Source organism: Dendropsophus ebraccatus, chromosome 4, assembly GCF_027789765.1.
Source record: "Dendropsophus ebraccatus isolate aDenEbr1 chromosome 4, aDenEbr1.pat, whole genome shotgun sequence".
Classification (NCBI taxonomy): Eukaryota; Metazoa; Chordata; class Amphibia; order Anura; family Hylidae; genus Dendropsophus; species Dendropsophus ebraccatus.
The window spans coordinates 117,330,382-117,351,310 of NC_091457.1; the positions used below are offsets into that span (position 1 = coordinate 117,330,382).

At 42.3% G+C, this 20,929-nt stretch overlaps 2 protein-coding genes across 2 annotated transcripts in view; one reads left to right on the forward strand and one right to left on the reverse strand.

Annotated features, from left to right (window-relative positions):
* The window catches only part of PLXNB1 (plexin B1), a 225,110-nt gene extending 221,712 nt beyond the window's left edge, over positions 1-3,398 (reverse strand). The window contains exon 1 of the mRNA XM_069966853.1: positions 3,259-3,398. The gene's annotated coding sequence lies outside the window, so the exon portion shown is untranslated. The remainder of the gene's footprint in view (positions 1-3,258) is intronic.
* Positions 3,304-20,929, forward strand: part of LOC138788717 (mitogen-activated protein kinase 14-like) — a 28,350-nt gene continuing 10,724 nt past the window's right edge. The window contains exons 1-4 of the mRNA XM_069966861.1: positions 3,304-3,449; positions 15,297-15,426; positions 17,374-17,432; positions 18,918-19,029. Coding sequence (XP_069822962.1) covers positions 3,331-3,449; positions 15,297-15,426; positions 17,374-17,432; positions 18,918-19,029 — 420 coding nt within the window. The 5' untranslated portion in view covers positions 3,304-3,330. The remainder of the gene's footprint in view (positions 3,450-15,296; positions 15,427-17,373; positions 17,433-18,917; positions 19,030-20,929) is intronic.

A 20,929-nucleotide genomic window follows, 5' to 3' on the forward strand; every position in this document is an offset into this window, starting at 1 on the left:
ATGAGATGCTGCCACCTGGTGGACATGTGGAGAATGTACTGGAAATAGAACATAACCAAGTTTCATCCTGTATTATACTCTAGAGCTGCAGTCACAAATCTGCTGGTTGTTATGGGAAGCAGACATACACATACATACAAACAGACATACATACATACAAACAGACATACATACATACATACATACATACTCTATGACTTACTTACTTCTAGGAATCTTCATGACCTGAGTGGTTGCAATGTGCTACTAGCAGTTTGGATGTTTCAACTCCAAAGAATTTAGGAACTTATTGCTGTACAATATTAAAAGCTGACCTGTCCCTATTTACCTGTCTGCATATCTGAAGCATGTTGAATTGTCTAATAAAGCTAGTACAAGCTTATAAAAATGGCTTTAGATTCAATTAAGCTCACAATAAAAAGATTACATGCAGGCTACTTTTAGCATACAACTTTATAAGTACTGTGGAACAAGAAAAATAATCGCAAACAATGATTATCAGTAATATACAACAGCAATGATGTCCCTTATAGTGTTATTTACATAGTCGCATTTATCCAAAAATGGTATCAATACCCCCCACACACACACACACAAACACACACACACACACACACACACACATCTTACTAGGTCACTATTTATGTAAAGTTGTTTTTTTATTTGTCAAAAGTAGTGAAACGTAACAAAAAGTACAAACAAATTAGTGTAATTATACTGACCCGCAGAATAAAGTTAAAGAGGAACTCCAGTGACATTTTTTCTTTCTAGTGAACTGGTGATAGAAAGTTATAAAGTTTTGTGATTTAATTCTATTTTAAAATCTCTATTATCCCAATACTTATCAGATGCTGTATGCCCTGCAGAAAGTGGTGTATTCTTTCCTGTCGGACACAGCACTCTCTGCTGCCACCTCTGTTCCTAAGGAACAAGCCCTCATAAAATTATGTTAGAAGCGAAAAGAAGCTATGACTCCCTAAAGGGTTAAAGGGCCATTCTAGAGAATTTTTTTCCACTCCTGGCTTTAAACAGCTGCCTTGCTCCTTCCCTTACTGAGTGGCTTTGTTTCAGTGATAAGACGCCGTTTCTGGTCCTGCTGATCTCCAGCAGGGACCAGAACAGATAAGAGAGGTAGCAAGGAGGATGGTTAGGGGCCTTTTACATGGGCTGATTATCGGCAAGGAGCATTACCATAAAACTATTCTTTGGTCAATAATCGCCCGTGGAAAAGTGTCAGCAATCAGACGTGGAACAAGAAAACGTCCGATCCTCAGCTGATTGCATCTTTTGGGCCGCACTAAAATATGTCGCTACTGGCCGCACATCTCCCTGTGTAAACTGGGAATGTGCGGCCAACAACAATATATTTAAATGGCCACACGACTGATGCAGGGATTGTTTGTGCGGCCCGGCAGTGTAACTGATCATGACTTCTGGAGGAGCTGCAAACGAGCGTCAATCTTGTTGATCAACGCACGTCTGTGTCCACCAGAAGTGTGGCTTTAATTATCCATGGTATTTTATTCTTTTTTTTAAGAAGACCTTAGAAAGAAACAATACAAGCCCCCTACAGCCCCTCCCACATCCTGACTGTATTTAATGTTGTCTTAGTACTTGCATCAATATACAGTACTAGCCCTTCCCCAGTAGTTTTATTGCTGTTTTAATTTTTGTTATACAAAGCCAGTGATGTTATAATGTACTACAAGCCAAGGTCAAGAGACTTCTATAGAGCTGCAGAGACTTTATGGCTATTGATTATAAATGCAGACAGCAAAGCTTGTCAATACAGTACATAAAACACATCCCCAGCATTTGTGTAAACCACCTTGGCTTTTACTGACAAGTTCTATGAATTATTTCATTATAGACATTTACATAAAACCGGCCGTGGAACAATATAACACACAGAGGATTTTTTGGCAACACCTCTTACTGGGGTTTGTATATCCCCTTCTTCATACTATGGGTACCTGGAAAGAAGATGATGAATGGGTGGTGCCCTACCATAAGCTGACATTGTAGGTGTAACTGGCTTTATTCCCTGTACTACCACTGTATACATACCTACTGAAATCGGTGGGCCCTCTTAGTCTTCTAGAACTAAGACTTGAGATTAAAATAAGCTTAGGATTGCAGTTGTAGTAGTTAAACCCGGGCCCTGGAACCTGACTCCACTAAAATGGTATTGGGGGCCTCATTACAAATGTGCATTGAGGCCCAGGAGCTAGGAATATATCAGCTCTATATCATGCTTCGAGCTTAAAGTGAGTGTACCATTAGGCCCGGGCTGAAACACTGGAGACGGGCCAACCCACCCCCAGTGGGAGTAAACCCCCGCCCCTCTGTGGCGCGGCTCCATTAGAATCAATGGATCCGTATCATAGAGGGTCGGGGGTTGACTCCCACTGGGTCTGATGGTACATTGACTTTAAGTGTTAAAGAGACTTTGCTGAGCCACAGTATGCACATCTCCTTCTGCCCTGCATGATTAATGTCTTAACCACTGAGCACTGTACATCAACTAGAGATAAACAAATTTACATTACAAACAAATTGAAGTGCTTCATTTGCTCGGCAGTGGGCTTATATGGGAGCTGGCCTTGATCTACGTGCCGCTCCACCCCAGGTGCCTGATAAAACTGCATCCAGTCCTGAGAAATTGGAAGTTTCCCAGGACTAGATCCAGCTTTTCCAAGCACCCTGGGTGGAGTGGCAAGAATCGTCAGGGAGTTCAAAGGCAACCAGCGTATAAGCTGACTGCCACCCAAGTGCTTTGCTTCGTTTGTAATGTAAATCTAATATAATCTAACATCAACAATCAGAATACTGTATATTCACATAGCCTCAGCTATTTCACAGATACAGATATCTGTATCTGTTCCCATCAAAGTTGGCACCCAATTTTACTAAAAGCCCTAATGGGAAATATGCTTAGTTATGCAGTGACCACCTGGCATATAACGTAGCCATTCACGACAGGAAAGCTGGGTTACAATCCAACAAGTAATATTGGCATACACCAAGCTACCCAACTGATGACAAAAAGGGGCATTATATTCTGAGTTGGCAAATCAGTGAATTGACTTGCTGACTTCTACCCCCATAGTAAGGTTTGGTCTCCTATATAGCCGCCTAGTGACAGGTGTGAACATGTCTTATACTCTCCTGGAATCCTCATTGTAATGAATTCTTTATGCAAGGGAAACCTACATGACCTCTCATTTATACAGCGAGGAAGTTGTGGTGTTTACATACCTGGAGGAGGAGGGGCCACACCTGAGGGAAGATAAAACCAGGGAAGCATCTACTCACTCAATCTGAGACACCATGGAAGCTGCACCCAGGAAAGGCTTCTACTACCAAGAGATTAATAAGACCAAATGGGAGGTTCCAGAACGATACAAGGAGCTGAGAGCTGTTGGCACCGGGGCGTATGGAACAGTCTGGTGAGTTCTGAACAAATTACCTGCTACATAATCTCTGAGGAGCTTATCTAAAACTTCAGGCGCCTCTTCTGGCACCGAAATGTGATCAACACTTAAAGATAGAGACCCATAAAATGCAGTATACAGAGATCAGACTATTTCACAATATAGACAATGCAACATATACCTGTAAATGGAGACGATCACTGCACGATTCTGTGCAAACTGACTGAGCAGACATGATCGATCTATCTATCTATCTATCTATCTCTCTTCCCTCTACTATTCTGTATGTACAAGTGTCAGTCATTACTCTAAAACTGGCATTATATTCATGGACTAGATAGCCTAGAATGAGCAGAGCTATACGTTCCTTCCAATCACAGTAGTGTTGCAGTGTATGTGGGCACAACATGCAGGGTACATTGAATTAATTGTGCTCTTCTTCCCTGTACACAAAAATAACATATGTTTTAGTGTTGAATTGTCATTGACTTAACTCTGTGAGTTCTAAATGTTTCCTAAAGCAAAGCTTTCCTTCTATGTTGCTTATAAGCAAGTCTCATAGAAATGATAAATGATGGCTGAGGGCAATAGGTATAATGTATACACTATTCACAGATTTCACAGATCAGCTACATAGGAACTGTCTGATTACCTGGCATAGTATATATGTATACGAGCAGCACAGAGAATGTGAATCTCCTGGAGATAATAGAATGGTGCCCTACACTGCTATATAATAGCACACAATAACAGAGCCAGGCACAGCATGAATAAAAGTGCCGTGAGGTGTGCAAATAATTGTACCAAACAATGTGCAAACTACATGCAGTGTTTGATTCTGTGTACAAATAATGCTGCTATACATTCTACATAAATAATTCCACCATATACTGTACAGTTACCAAATCCAGCTGTAGACATAAATAATGCTGCCATATCTGTAAACATATATATTATTGCTGCTTATACTGGTGGGGGAGATAATCAAAACTGGCCAAGGACAAAAATCTGGTACAAACTACACCAAAACATTGCTGCCACACCCAGCAAGGGGGGATTACTTACCAGAAAGTGATCTTGGCCTAGCTGAAGGGGGGATGGCTCACCAAAGCACATTCTTTCAGTAAAAGTACAAGGTTTAAACTAAGATTATATACCGCTTTATACTGTACACACAAACAGGGTGCAAGGAGGATTTTGTCAGGTTACGGCTATGCCCCCACTATGGACAGATGATAGCAAACAACCAGTTGTAAAACCACGTTCGGAATTAATGTTTATGATCATTCATTCCGGCCGTAGTTTCACAACAACGAACGCTCACTGAGTGGCTGTTGTTAGTACATAGTGAGAACATAGCCTTTTAGGAGCCTTTGTAAAAAAAAAAAAAAAAAAAAAAAACTGATTTACAACTAAATGCAGCCAGAGGTTTCTTAAGTTACAGAAATAATGCTGACATATAATACAAAGAATGCTGTCATGCATGTTTTACCTATAATATCAGGGTCAGTGGTATTGCTGACCAGGCACAGCTGCGGTAATATGGCAAAGAAGCCTCCAAATATAAGCTGTGTTCTAGGGACAATTTTTCTATTTGCATCCCATGCATATATAGTGACGCAATGTTATACCCATAAATAAATCAGCTATACTAGTAAATAGTACTGCTAAATTGTCCAAGTAAATAGTGTTATAAGATACTGCACATATTACTAATGGTGCCAACTTACAAATGAACAACACTGCTAACAACAACCATACATAGTATCACTAACTAAACATAAACACTGATATAAGGTAGTTTTCACAGTAAGGGTGGTATTACACGGAACGATTATCGTTCGAAAAATCGTTAAATCGTTCGGATTTGAACGATAATCATTTCGTGTAATAGCAGGCAACAATTAAACGACCAACGAGAAATCGTTGATCGTTTAATAGGATCCGGACCTATTTTTATCGTTTGATCGTTCGGTCATCGTTCGCACATCGTTCGGTGGAATAAGAATTCACAGCTGAAACGTACGCAATAGCGACGACTAAACGACCGCAAGAACGATCATAAATAACGATCATCGTTTCGTGTACTTGGGCGAACGATTTCGGGTCGTTTGCCTTAGCGGTCGTTTATCGTTGGAAAATTGCTTGGTGTAATAGTACCCTAAGGCATATGGTGGAATCAGTAGCGATATTTGATAGGGGGCAGGGTGGGCGGCCGCCCCCGGGCCCACTCTGGCAGGGGCCCACTGTGATCTCCAGAGATTTTGCCATGTAATCACTCCTGTGGCCGGAGGCAGAGCAATTCCGCCTCCAGCCACAAGAGGCCGCTACCTTCCCCCTGCACTTGAGTCACACACACAGAGCAGAGACTCAGGGAGTGAGCTGACTCCTGAGGCTGACTGTGACAGGACTGCGTTGCAGGTAATTATGGCGTCCTTTCTTTTTCTGGGGGGAGAGGAGGTGTGGGGTGTGATGTACTGGTCTGGCAAAATGACGGGGACCTAATTTGGAGTTACAGGCTACTGGGGGGATGCACCTTGGGGTGTGTATACCTGCTGTATTAGTAGAAAAAATGGCGGGCGGGTGGTAAGAAGAGGGTCTGCCATGTGTCCACTTGGTAACTGCAGCTTCTGCCATGAGATAGAATGAGCTTTCTGCCTCAGGCAGCAGACTCTTTGCCTCACTAGGGGACGGCTGCACAGCACAATCCCTTACTTTCACTTTCACTTATGCAGAGAGCGACACACAGTAGAGCTGACTGGAAGGTGTGTGCCCTGTCCCCTCCACTACTAAACCCCCCATATCTACCTATACTACTACACCCCTTATCCACTATACCTTCACTACTACACCCCTTATCCACTATACCTCCACTACTACACCCCTCATCCACTACACCTCCACTACTACACCCCTCATATCTACCTATACTACTACTACTACACCCCTTATCCACTATACCTCACTACTACACCCCTTATCCACTATACCTCACTACTACACCCCTTATCCACTATACCTCACTACTACACCCCTTATCCACTATACCTCCACTACTACACCCCTCATCCACTACTACACCCCTTATCCACTATACCTCACTACTACACCCCTTATCCACTATACCTCACTACTACACCCCTTATCCACTATACCTCACTACTACACCCCTTATCCACTATACCTCCACTACTACACCCTTATCCACTATACCTCACTACTACACCCCTTATCCACTATACCTCCACTACTACACCCCTCATCCACTACTACACCCCTTATCCACTATACCTTCACTACTACACCCCTCATCCACTATACCTCCACTACTACACCCCTCATCCACTACACCTCCACTACTACACCCCTCATATCTACCTATACTACTACTACTACACCCCTTATCCACTATACCTCACTACTACACCCCTTATCCACTATACCTCCACTACTACACCCCTCATCCACTACTACACCCCTTATCCACTATACCTCACTACTACACCCCTTATCCACTATACCTCACTACTACACCCCTTATCCACTATACCTCCACTACTACACCCCTCATCCACTACTACACCCTTATCCACTATACCTCACTACTACACCCCTTATCCACTATACCTCACTACTACACCCCTTATTCACTATACCTCACTACTACACCCCTTATCCACTATACCTCCACTACTACACCCCTCATCCACTACTACACCCCTTATCCACTATACCTTCACTACTACACCCCTCATCCACTATACCTCCACTACTACACCCCTCATCCACTACACCTCCACTACTACACCCCTCATATCTACCTATACTACTACTACTACACCCCTTATCCACTATACCTCACTACTACACCCCTTATCCACTATACCTCCACTACTACACCCCTCATCCACTACTACACCCCTTATCCACTATACCTCACTACTACACCCCTCATCCACTAAACCTCCACTACTACACCCCTCATCCACTACTACACCCCTTATCCACTATACCTCACTACTACACCCCTTATCCACTATACCTCACTACTACACCCCTTATCTACTATACCTCCACTACTACACCCCTCATCCACTACTACACCCCTTATCCACTATACCTTCACTACTACACCCCTCATCCACTATACCTCACTACTACACCCCTCATCCACTATACCTCCACTACTACACCCCTCATCCACTACACCTCCACTACTACACCCCTCATATCTACCTATACTACTACTACACCCCTTATCCACTATACCTCACTACTACACCCCTTATCCACTATACCTCACTACTACACCCCTTATCCACCATACCTCACTACTACACCCCTTATCCACTATACCTCACTACTACACCCCTTATCCACTATACCTCACTACTACACCCCTTATGATGTTGGTCATTTCCAGCATCTTGTACTCAGTATAATGGGGTCACCCAGCTTTCCCAGCATCTAATACTCAGTATGATGGAGGTCACCCAGCTTTCCCAGCATCTAATACTCAGTATGATGGAGGTCACCCAACAAAGCAGCTATGGTTCTTTTATCTTGCATAACCCCTTTAAATTTTACATGGCCATATATGTGAAAAGTAGAAAGCCTTTTACACTGCTCTCAGTCCCTGTTCTCTATGAGTAATGTAGTTAAATATTTCCTTTATTATTTGGAAAGCAGTGTCTTCTGCTGAGGTTCCCTATGGGTAACTTAGTCGGTTGGGGGCCCACTCAGACTTGCTCGCCCCCCCTAGACTGAACCCCTAGCTACGCCCCTGGGTGGAATACCTTGTTAGTTGCCTGAGGGAAACCTTAATGATGTAACTGTCTACATATGGTAAGTTTTCTTATATGAACAGCTACATTGGAGCTTCCTGTGGAGCAGTCAGTCCATCTCTCCTCCTTAATAATGGTGGAATTGCTTGGGTCAGCCATCCAAAATACATTTTAATGCAATACATGAGAGGTGGCCATCTCATGTACCACCGCCCTGCAGGGGGCTCACTTGGAGGGGAGAAGGGAGTTCCCTTCATTTCTGCTATGGAAGCTCCAGAGATACCTTTGTTGGGTGCCACTTATAGGCTAATATGGTATACATGCAGTCCAGTGCTTAATAGTAATTAAACAGGAATCTTAAGAAAACCTAGTACTGACTAGTCATCTATATAATAAGACAAATGGTTTTAAAGGCTGTTGTGCTGACCATGACATCACTCATGGGTGTTGGCTGATTCAGCAAGTCTGTTCTATAATGTATAGAAACTAGGTTGCTGTCTGGAACATACTGGATTTATGCACATATTTGTCTTTACAACAAATTTTGCAGAGATGAATTACAAGCAAAGTTACAGTTACAGTTACGACTGTAGCAGCTACAAGTCTATGGAGGGGGAGTGCCTGGGAACACACACACACTGCTGGGAGAGGGAAAAGCTAAAAGACAACTTTCGGAGCAGAAGATACGTGGGTGTCTGATTAAATAGACGGACGCTAATAAAGATCATGTTCATTATGAGTAGACCCTCTATTAAAGGAGACGGTGGCGTTCCCCGAACCAAAAAATGCAATACACATGACAAAAGAAGAGATATCGTGCTGTGCACACATAGAAAAAGTCATCCTAAGAAGTCATGTGAAATAACTGGTATGCTTTAACAAAAAGGAATCTAAAATCTAAATAATTTATTATTTATTTTATACACTATTGCCCACTTCATTTTTTGTATTATACAAATGTAAACCAGGCATTGAAAGGATACTCTTTTGGCCTTCTTCTGTCCCATTCTAAACATGGGGCAAAAATAGGATTAAAAACACCCCCTAAATATTGTTATGTGTGTACACATAATGGTGCCAACCATCTAAATAAATAATACTGTTAACTATTAATATAAAAACACTGTTATGAACCTGTGTGTGCGCAAAACACACATACACATATTTACACACACACATTTCCCATAGTTACACACATATAAAACTATACATCATACAAATGAAAACACTTCTTATGAACATGACACACATATTACCTATATACATGGACATCAAACTAGTACTATACTGAGACTTTCCGTAATGCTGCTCATCTAACCTTAACCTCCTACTGCTACTACCCTACTGCTACTATGCCAGCGCTCCCAGTTCCTGTTTATTCCTGGTTCTGTGAAGCATTGTCCCCACATGACCTGCCACCCTTGACCAATCACTGACTACAGTGGTGTCTCCTCCTCAGTCTGTGATTGGCTAAACAGGCCAGGAACAATATGTTTCTGGAACCATGAGAAAGCTGTAAATATGCAGGGGCAGTAAGCATTGGAATGACAGCTGTGGTGGATCAGCATGGGTGAGTATCACTTCTTATTTTTACATCACTTCTAGCCATATATAAAAAAAGATCTCATTATTACCCAGGTATGGCTAATGATGGCTAAAGTCTACAAGATTGCATACAACTCAATGTTTTCCTTTTGACTGCAGCTGTATGGTAATAGTAAAAAGGAAAAGTAGCTGGAGTACAGTTACAAAAAATGTCAGTGTTTGTGCACTACTGTTCTATTCAGTGTCTGTCTAACAGAGGAAGACTGGCAAGTAGTGTTGAGCATACTTGCCGAACTGTTTAGCTTAGGAAACGCTCTCTAAATCCCAACAATTGACATTTGACTCCCAGTGGCTCCAGATGTTGGATGCCTAGCGTTGTATCTATGTTTTACAGGACTCCCCAGGGCTGCATCCAACTCTCCAGGCAGCAGGAGTCAAATGCTGAGCGTTTGGGTTTGGAGAACACTGGTGAACGTGAACAGTTCAGAAAGTTCTCTCAACACTACTACCAAGCACTGTGCATGGCTCCATTGGTGTCATAAATTTTGAACTGAACAGCAGTGCGCATGCTTGACTTCCAGAAGAGGCATACAAGACCCCCATCTTCATGATCATTAGGAGTGTGGGGGGTTAAGGCTGCAGTGATTAGAAACTTATCAGCTATTCTGTGAAGACAGATATGTAAAGCAGCTCTCCGGCGCCACCTTTTGGAGATAGCTTTCCCTTCAAGCCAACGTTTGTGCCTCTTGTCAATGGAGCATGATAGGACTTAACTGGAGTTTACTCCCTGCTCACCTTGAAAGGTAAACTTCATAGAGGACAGGGGCACAGATGCATGTTCTGAGCGAAACCATGGCTGCAAGCACTGTCCAATAGCTGCCTGTTGTTGCCTGTGTCATGGGACCAAAGGGTTATTGTTTATAGGTGTGTGGAAACCTATAAGCCATTCATGCTCCATGTCTGTGTTTCTTTAATAAGTTTAAGACCATGACTGGGAATTTATGGGATTTAATAAGTCAAGACAAAAAGCATCTTCAGAAGCAGAAGGGATCCATCTGTAGACAGCTGTTTCTGGGGTTTTGCCCCTCTTCAGAATGTAACAGTGGTTGCACCTCGAAAAAAAAGCTGTCTACAGGTAGTTCACTTCTCTTTTTAGGGAAGTTTTATGGCATGGCTTATACAATCGCCATCAATGTCTTAAAGTTTCTTTTAAAGGGCAAAGACACTGTATTTAAGGGAAAGCTACAGTACCTCCAAAAAGTAACCCCAAAGAATAGGCTGCTTTGCATATTCTTCTTCCTAGAATTCTTAGTGAAGCATGGCTGCCCATATGTCCACACACCTTTATGGTGCCCCTCCTCAAGGTGAACCATTGCACCTATCTTGTAGTAAATGTTCATTATGAGACAACAAAGCCATCCAACTCTGCAGAAATCCACATTCCTGACACTAGCAGGTCATGCAGGAACTTGCAGTACTATCAGCTAGAGAGCTGCAGAATGCATTGTTGAGCAATGACATAACATGGACACCTTTTTAGAATGCCGCACATAAAGGTGGCCGTACACCTTCCACAGCCTGGCAAACGCTTATTCAGCCAACAGCTATTTCTTCCACTTCCTACGTATGCGTTCTAAACATACATATATACATATTTTCAATGAGAATATATCACTCCTTTCAATGGGAAATGTTCAAAAAGTGTGTTTTATTCTGCCTGCAAAAAGAATTCAGTTCTGTGAGAAGGCTCCCTTTGAAATCAATATGAGCCTAAAAAAACAACCAAAAAGCCGCATAAAAAAACACAACAAAGCCAGCACTGCAGAAGCTGCAATCTTCCCTCACCTATAGCTATACCACTGTCTACATCAGATACCAATATACCAGCATAACAATATACACACACCACAGTAGTTCTACCCAAAGAGTGATTGTACCCACATAGATGTTTTATACCCATGCAACACTATATATGGCCTCAGAATATCCATCTCCTAAAATGTAACCCTTACAACCCCCCATACAGGAGCGAATACATTAGCATTCCCTCTGCCATGTCTTCTAATTAACCGGAGTAAGCAGCTGGCAAATCTGGTATTTAGGGAGATAAATACATTGGGAATTATTATGAGGCAAGTTAATGAGCTGAGCAGTGATGACTGCTCACTGTACCATGACAATAACATTATGCGAATTGGGTTCTGATGCTAATACAATTGCTGGTCTCTCTCATATGTAACTTGCTTAGTAATGTGGAGGAGGGAAATTTGTCTGACTACAACGTACTACACAGCTCATTACACAGAGCCTGAAAGGTCCAACCGCAACGTCTGTCTGTAATTAGGCCTTAATTACATAAGCATTATACTAGAAAATTACTTACATATTTTATTTTTATGGCAAGGGCCAAATTTAATAAACACCTAGCAACAGGGGGCGCCATTTCATTGTGGTGGTGATATCTAGCTGACCTGATCATAGGTTGTCAAAGATGTCTGTGGAATTATATCGGACCTACTTTTCACTCATCACCGATTCGTACATGTTATAGGCTATGACTGGTATTGGACACTGAAGTGCTGTATTATTAGACACAGACCATGCAAAGGTAGCAGTCACTGTGGGCCTTAGTTCTTAAAGGGGTTATCAAGGGTTAGAAAATACATAGCTAATTTTTTGCAATACTAGCACCACCCCTGGTATTACAATTCAGCTCCATTCACTTGTCTGGAACTGACCCGAAAAACCCACACACAAAGTGAGGACAAGAGTGGTGCTGTTTCTGGAAGAAAGGCTCATGTAGTGAGGCACAAAAGACAGGGAATTCAGAGCCGTGTGCTTCTCTTGGCCCTTGCGACATACAAAAACAGGAAAGTACAACAGCAACCTGCAAGTGCCGGGACTTAGGGTCAGTTCACACTACGCAATTTTCGTGGAGTGGAGTCCGCACCGCAGACCCTGCTTGAAGTTTCACCTGTCCCATTGATTGAATAGGATGTCTCACGCGCACTCTGCCATCCATCAATACCCCCTCCAGCGTACACATGATAGCAACCTGTTCTAAAGATTTTTTAAAAGTCTAATAACCTAATTTTTAAAAAATCTTTAGAACAGGTTTTTATCATGGTTGCGCCAGAAGGGGTATGTGCGGTAAGGCCTGGCACTTGCAGGTTGCTGTTGCATTTTCCTGTTTTTGTCTGTATTTTAGCCATGGCAGCATGCGCCTGCATTGCGTGACTTGAGGTATTGGAGTGCTGGCCAATTTCTGCATGTTAAGTCTCTGTGAAATGTCAGTTTTTTCTTTTCTTAGGACAGCAACACTTTAAGTTCCTAAAGGCAAAGTGTGCTTTGGAAAATCTTTTCCTAATTGTTAAAAAGAAGGTGTAGCCACAGTCTAGTTAGGTGAAAGGATGAGGGGCTAGTTGGGGGTATTACCCATAAGGAGGGCCTCACCAGACTTTAAAAAAATGGACTCACAGTCCCCTGCACCACTGCAAACCCTAAAATATTTACTGGCACACAATGTTATATTTGCCCCAATTTTTCCATTTTGGAAGCTCATTGTATATACGGCTCCTTCATAACGTCACACAACGGCACACGTTATTACTCAATCTGCTGCAAAATCATGACTGCCCTCTGACATAGAGAGGCAACCACAGAGTCTCAGTGCCCAGTCCCCACGACCTGTATGCAGAGCTGTGGAGTCAGTAGGCCGCAGCTTCGACTCCAACTCCGACTCCTGAATTTTATCAGGAACGACTCCAACTCAGACTCCTGAATTTTATCAGGACTGACTCCGACTTTGACTCCTGCTCCTTCATAAATGGCCAGTCATATACCGGGGGAGTTATTTATCGCACTGGCTCAGCATCTTCTCCCTAATATATTACATGATCCTGGGGCGACTTCTGAAACATACAAAGGAAGCTTCTCCTGTGTGTGCAGTGGATGCAGCCAGTCTCCAGCCTCCATGCCCTGAACAACTCACAACTAGACTAGATGGAGCAGGTGATCTTTTCCTGCTGACAATCTTCTATGTTTCTAACTATGCTAACAATGCCAGCCAGATCCCTGTGAAATAGAGGTCAGCCATAGTGATATACAGGGGGTCACACATAGTGATATAGAGAGGGGTCACACATAGTGATATAAAAGGTCACTGTGGGGGCACGCAATAGCACACACACACACACACACACACACACACACAGCCTGCTGCAGCCATAGCATACACACACACCCACACAGCCTGCTGCAGCTATAGCACACACACACAGCCTGCTGCAGCCATAGCGCACACCACACACACACACACACACACACACACACAGCCTGCTTCAGCCATAGCCCACACACACACAGCCTGCTGCAGCCATAGCACACACACAGCTTGCTGCAGCCATAGCCCACACACACAGCCTGCTTCAGCCATAGCCCCCCCACACACACAGCCTGCTGCAGCCATAGCACACACACACAGCTTGCTGCAGCCATAGCGCACACCACACACACACAGCCTGCTGCAGCCATAGTGTACACACACACACACACACACACACAGCTTGCTGCAGCCGTAGCACACGCACACAGCCTGCTGTAGTCATAGCACACACACAGCCTGCTGCAGCCATAGAACACACACACACACACACACAGCTTGCTGCAGCCGTAGCACACGCACACAGCCTGCTGTAGTCATAGCACACACACAGCCTGCTGCAGCCATAGAACACACACACACACACAAACACACACAGCTGCAGCCATAGAACACTAAAGAAAAACACACAATCTTCTCCCAGAGAGAAAACACCACACTGAGGACAGAGGTTACAGCTACACTACTTATGTCTTCTCCTCCTCCTCTATATTACACAGGATATCTCCATATTACACTGCTGCTCATATACAGTCATCCAGCATCCAGGAAGAGAACAGCACAGATCTCTCCCCACACAATGGACTCTTCCAGCTCAGAAACAAACTGCCAAATAGTGACCGACAACTTTTCCATGACCACCCTTATGTAATAGGGCCGGTGTCCTATTAGAATGTTGCTCATAATATATATTCATGAGCAAAACTTGTAAAATTCATATCAAAATTCAATTCTACATTTTTAAAGATTTTTTTAAAGCTGGAGTCGGTACATTTTTTCAAACTCCAACTCCAACTCAGACTCCAGCCAAAGCTAGCTCCGACTCCAACCCCGACTCCAGCCAAAACTAGCTCCGACTCCACGACTCCGACTCCACAGCCCTGCCTGTACGTGTGTATTAGTGTATATATATATATATATATATATATATATATATATATATATAACGTGATAGAATTGTTTTATTCTAACCTAGACAACCCCTTTAAGGAAAGCTGGAGAATATAACTATGAATGAAATATACTGTATGATAACAATGCTCCTGAGTTTTATAATTGGAAACAGAGTGACAGGGATAGTGATGGGGTAATAACCTGCAGGGCAGTAGAGCATTTGATATCCAGAAACTGACTTGATTTATTGTTCCGCAGCTCAGCCAAGGATACAGTGATCGGAGAACGTGTTGCCATAAAGAAATTACTCCGTCCATTTCAGTCCTTGGTACATGCCAAAAGGGCCTATCGTGAGCTACGTCTACTAAAGCACATGAACCATGAGAATGTAAGTTCATCGAGAAGACTGGCAGAAGACTAAGCTGGGCACAGATTAGCGGCTCCATGCCATCCTTTGCTATGTACTGGCTGCAAAATAATATCCATACTGTAAGCTAAAGAGAGAGGTGCACTGCCATCTAAATATATGAAAACTCTGTGTTCATTATACACAGCCTCAAACCCCCTGCTTAGTGAGTTAGGCCAGGTTTGTGTTTGCATTTAAAGGGGTACTCCAGCAATTTTGTTTAAAAAATTCAAATCAACTGGTTTCTAAAAGTTAAATAGATTTGTAAATTACTTCAATTCAGCTGCTGTATGTCCTGTGTGAGGTGGTGTTTTCTTTCCAGTTTGACACAGTGCTCTCTGCTACCACTTCTGTCCATGACAGGAACTGTCCAGAGCAGTAGCAAATCCCCATAGAAAACCTCTTCTGCTCTGGGCAGTTCTTGTCTTGGACAGAGGTGGCAGCAGACAGCAAAGAATACACCACTTCCTGCAGGACATACAGCAGCAAATAAGTACTGTAAGACTGGAGATTTTGTTTAAAAAGAAGTAAATTACAAAAAAATTTTACCGCCATACCCCTTTAATGTACAAGCCTTTATCTGAATATGAGGACCCTCACCAATCACAAGAATAGGGGTCCCTTGCACAGCCTGTAGCAGCATAGATGCTCTTTCTCCACTCCATCTGTTTTTTGTGACTAGTGAAGATGCCAGTGGTTGTTTTCCCACTGCTCAAATACTTATTACCAATCCTGTGAATATCCTATTTACTCAGTGTTGTGTATCATGGCCTGAGCCACCTACTAAATGAGTGCCAATCTAGATGAATGGCGCTTGTTTATGTATCCTATTACACAGTAATTGTGTGGCCAGGGCTGCACATCCAATATTACACAAGGAGATATATGGCCAACGGCTGATTAATTTCAAGCACGATCAGTAGACAAAAGAACGTTTGCTCATTGGTCGACTCATTGTCTGTTTGTATCACATGGATGGAACGGCCCAGAGCAGGGAAGATGGTGCCGATGTCCTTTTTTTGAACCACAGCCCATTCCTGCATTTCGGCCAGCCTATTCCTGGGGATAGGCCGAGGTTGAAGCACTGGAGGCGGGCTGGCCCACCCCCAGTGGGAGGGTACCCCGCCCTGGCCCTCTATGATGCGGCTCAAATGCCGACGCTGTTCTATCCATGTGAAACACTTAAAGCGAATGTACTGATGGTACATTCGCTTTAAAGAATCTAAGAAGTTTCATGACAGTTTCCTCACTATTTGTAAGGAGACTTCCCACTATAATGTAGAGAAGCATAGATTCTCATTAGGTTCCCATACATTCCTCACAGTCAGGATTTGTGATAACAGGCAATTTAGATTTAGCAGCAGCAGTGCCGTCTCCTCCATCATTATCCCCCATGCATAGCAGAGTGTTTCCCTTGTTGTTACATATGCATTCCATTTCCATTACAGCGCTGCAGAGTGTTTATAAAGTGATGGTAACTTCGGTGCCAGGGCCAGCCACAATTACATATGGGAGGACTGGCTAAAAGACTTTCTTTTTTTAAATAAATTATTAGATTGAGAATGTCCTGGCCAAAGAGTACATGTTAAAGGAACATTCTGGGCCATACATTATACTACCTACTGAAGGGCCTGGGAAGAGGGGGTGTTATTAGGTGTTGCTCAGCCCCTTCAGGCCCTGTACTACACATAACACAGTGTATCCCATATCTGTTTTACAATCCACACTTGAATCAGTCGACATCCCGTTAATCATCATTACAGTCATCCTTTATCCAGCCAGAAGTGGCTGATAACAGAGAACAACAAACAAGCAGATGAATTAGACTTTACGTTCATGGCCCCATAAAGTAAAAATTGTTGATCGACTGGAAGGAGGTTTTATTGGCAGGTCCCAAGAATTTTTTTATGAACATCTTTATGTTTCTAGGTGATATCCCTCATCAATGTCTTCAGTCCTGATGAGTCGATGGAGTCATTTCAGACTTTGTAAGTGGAAAAGATAATCTAAGTCTAAAGCTCTTTTCATATTGTCTGTTCCTTTATCTAAAACAGGTTTGATTTTCTGTGCTGATTAGTTCCATGATGTATCTATATAGAAGTCATAGCTCCTATATACAGAATTCCATATCATCTGCATAGCCTCTGTATTCAATGATAAAATTCTGGTTGCCTGTAGTCACCACTAAAGGAAGCATACCGGAATTGTATCACTGAATGTGGAGCTCTTTACCATCAAAACAAGGATCTGCTACCATAGAAATATTTAACCCCTTAATGCTTTGTGATGTACTATTCCATGATGGTGTTAAGGATGCACTGAGCGGGCTTTATACCTGGCAGCCCTATACCTCAGCAGCAGCTGAGATCCATGGTAATTTACCACATAGATGCCCCCGTCATTGGCTACCGTGACATCCTGAGCATTAGAAGCCAACTGCTGGCACCTTCTGGGGTTTGATTGCTACAAAGTGTTGGGCAGGGTGCCCTCTGATGGCCTCTTTGGCTTCCAAGATAGGACTCCTATTAAAGCCTGCCATAAACAGGCTGTATTAGTAGGTAGGCAACATTACTCTGAAATTGTACTAAACAAGTGATAAAACGATCATATAGCAAACTCCCCTAGTGGAACTGAAATTTTTTTTTAATAAAAAAAAAATCCTAATAATAATAATTCCAATCACCCCCCTTTCCCAATTAAGAAAAATAAACAGAATTGGTCTGAACTATGTACAGTATGTTAATATATCGTCATTTGTCCTGCATGGCGATGCTTAAAGTTTCACTGTCGTTATAACTTTCAAAATCTAAATCAACAGTAGATGTGATATAAAGCAAGTTTGCAATATACATTCAGTATTTTCATTTTGTTATCCTGCTCTAAAACAAAGCTGAACTTACCAGAAATCCAGGTCCAGTCTCCTGAAAGCAGATTTTCTGACTTGTGCTGGTTGAAAAAACCTGACTAGAGACAGGAATTCCGCCCACTACAGAGAGTCACGGCTTAATGTGTCCATCGGTCACATGACTGCCTTCTCTCTCTGAGCGCTCTGATGGCCTGGGATACACAGGACTTTCTGTTTTCTAAATATTTCCTCTTTTTTTAGAAAAAAAAAGTCAGAAAACAGGAAGTGTCGTGTTCTCCACGATAACTAAAAATAAAATAATTAATGTAAATTGCAAACTTGCTTTATATCAAATTTACTGCTTAGATTTAGAAAGTTATAACAACAGGTACACTTTAAAACCAAGGGTAGGTTCACATCACAATTTTGCTATCCATTTAATATATCCATTCTATGAAATAAAAACGGATAGTAAAAACAGATGCAGTTGTATGCCATACGTTGCATGCAGTAATTTTTTTGTCTGCTCAGATCCTGCAAATGTAGCCCTGGCTGACATTTGACTATAGCCTAAATTGTATCACAGCTCTACATGTTACAAATGTGTTTCTCTTTAAATTGTCCCTAGCTATTTAGTTATGCCATTCATTCCCTTGGACTTGGCGCGGCTCATGAAGATGCAGAAACTAAACCACAGCATGGTCGTCTACCTCCTCTATCAGATCCTTCGAGGCCTCCAGGTGAGTGTTACACATTGATGGATGGTTGCACCATATCTTTTTCAAATTAGCCTTTTACTGATTTAGCTTCCTATTTTTTTTTTTCAACCAGCACTACAGTCATGTGAAAATACATTTTAGGGAAATAGGCAAAAGCGTAGGCTTTGTTCTCCCTATCGGGGAGGGAACTTGCTGCAGCAGAAACCTTCCTCTAAGTTCTTTATCTGTGGGTAGAGACCAACCAGGACTATGTCCTGCTTCTTTATAGAGCAGGGGTAAGGAACCTTGGCTCTCCAGCTGTTACAAAACTACAACTCCCATCATGCCTAGACAGCCAAAGCTAAAGCTTTGGCTGTCCAGGCATGATGGGAGTTGGGGGTTTGCAACAGCTGGAGAGCCAAGGTTTCCTACTCCTGTTATATATCATTGTCAACACCCAAGTGATTACCGTATTTCAGCCACTGGCCCTTTCATCTCAGCAACATCTCAGTAGTCACTCTCATGGACACTCGTTGGCGTTAGGCTGGGTTCACACTATGTGGTTTTTTTTCATCCATTTTTTTTTGTTTTTGAAAAAAATAAAATAAAATTGAAAAATGGATGCATTTGTGTGCATCTGTTTTAATCCGTTTTTCCATTGACTTCTATTATGAAAAAAGGAACAAAATGCATTTTTTTTAACTTACACAAAAACATGGTCGATCACATTTTTGTGTATGTTAAAAAAAGAAAGATGCATTTTGATCCTTTTTTTTTTAAATGGAAGTCGGTGGAAAAAACGGATGCACACAAATGCATTCATTTATCCATCCGTTTTTTGCAAAAAATTATGAAAAAAAGGATGAAAAAAAAATGTAGTGTGAACATAGCTTTATCTGATATGTCTATATGATTTGAATCCAAAATATATCCATCCTTACCCTGTCACTACTTGGCAATGCCAAGCTCTATCACATGCTGAACCCCAAATCACAACTTTTTGCCATTAAAAGGGTTGTTTGCACTTGTTTTGACTGGCCCTTTAAGTGTGACAAATACCAAGCCATGCCAGCTCACTGAACAGATTGCCCATTTATGTGGATTTTTTTATAGTTCATTTTTTGCCCCTTTTTTTCGTTAAGCTCGATTACAGACGTGTGTTCAGCCTTTAGCATTACTGGGCACACTCAGCTGGACGTCTCACAAAAAACATCTTAGGTTTAATTATACAGCTGTTCATAAGGATACATTACAGCCAGTGTTTCTTGTGGGAAAAACCAACCCCGATATTGTCAGGGGAGACTGGAGGACAAGTTACAAAAATACCCTGGGACAAGGGGAGTGACCTGGAATGTCCAATAATCCCACGTGACTTCCCAGCAACTCATCAGCCTGGCTCAGAAATGTCCCTTGTCTCTCCCTGCATCTTATCAGCAGCTCTAGACAAATAAATAGTTATCGCTCAGTCTACATACGTGTTCTGACACTTTCCAGCACTGACTCATACCAGTCTCGCTATGACAAAATAATCTTGGCGCAGACGCATTGAAAATATTTACACTGCAATTCACAGATAACGCGTCTTACAGTCATTGTACCCAGCCCAAGTCCCCACATAAAAATGCCACTATATAACCTACATTTCCTTCAATATAAAAGGTTAGGTGCAGTATGTCTGCTGGTTACTGGCTTTGTTTGTCATCGCTCTATATTGTTGTCATCTATACAAGCATCAGTCTATTGGACAGGTTGGATTAGAACTTTAACAAGCCTAAAAGATAGCCAACAGAATGTATATTTGGAAGTCGCTAATCTCCTTTCTCTACTGTGGGAAAAATAATTGTGTTAGACTGTCTAATACCCCTCATATTAGACCATCTAATACGAACGACTTCACATTCACTGAATTATCGTTGTTGCATTTACACCAGCCGATAATCGC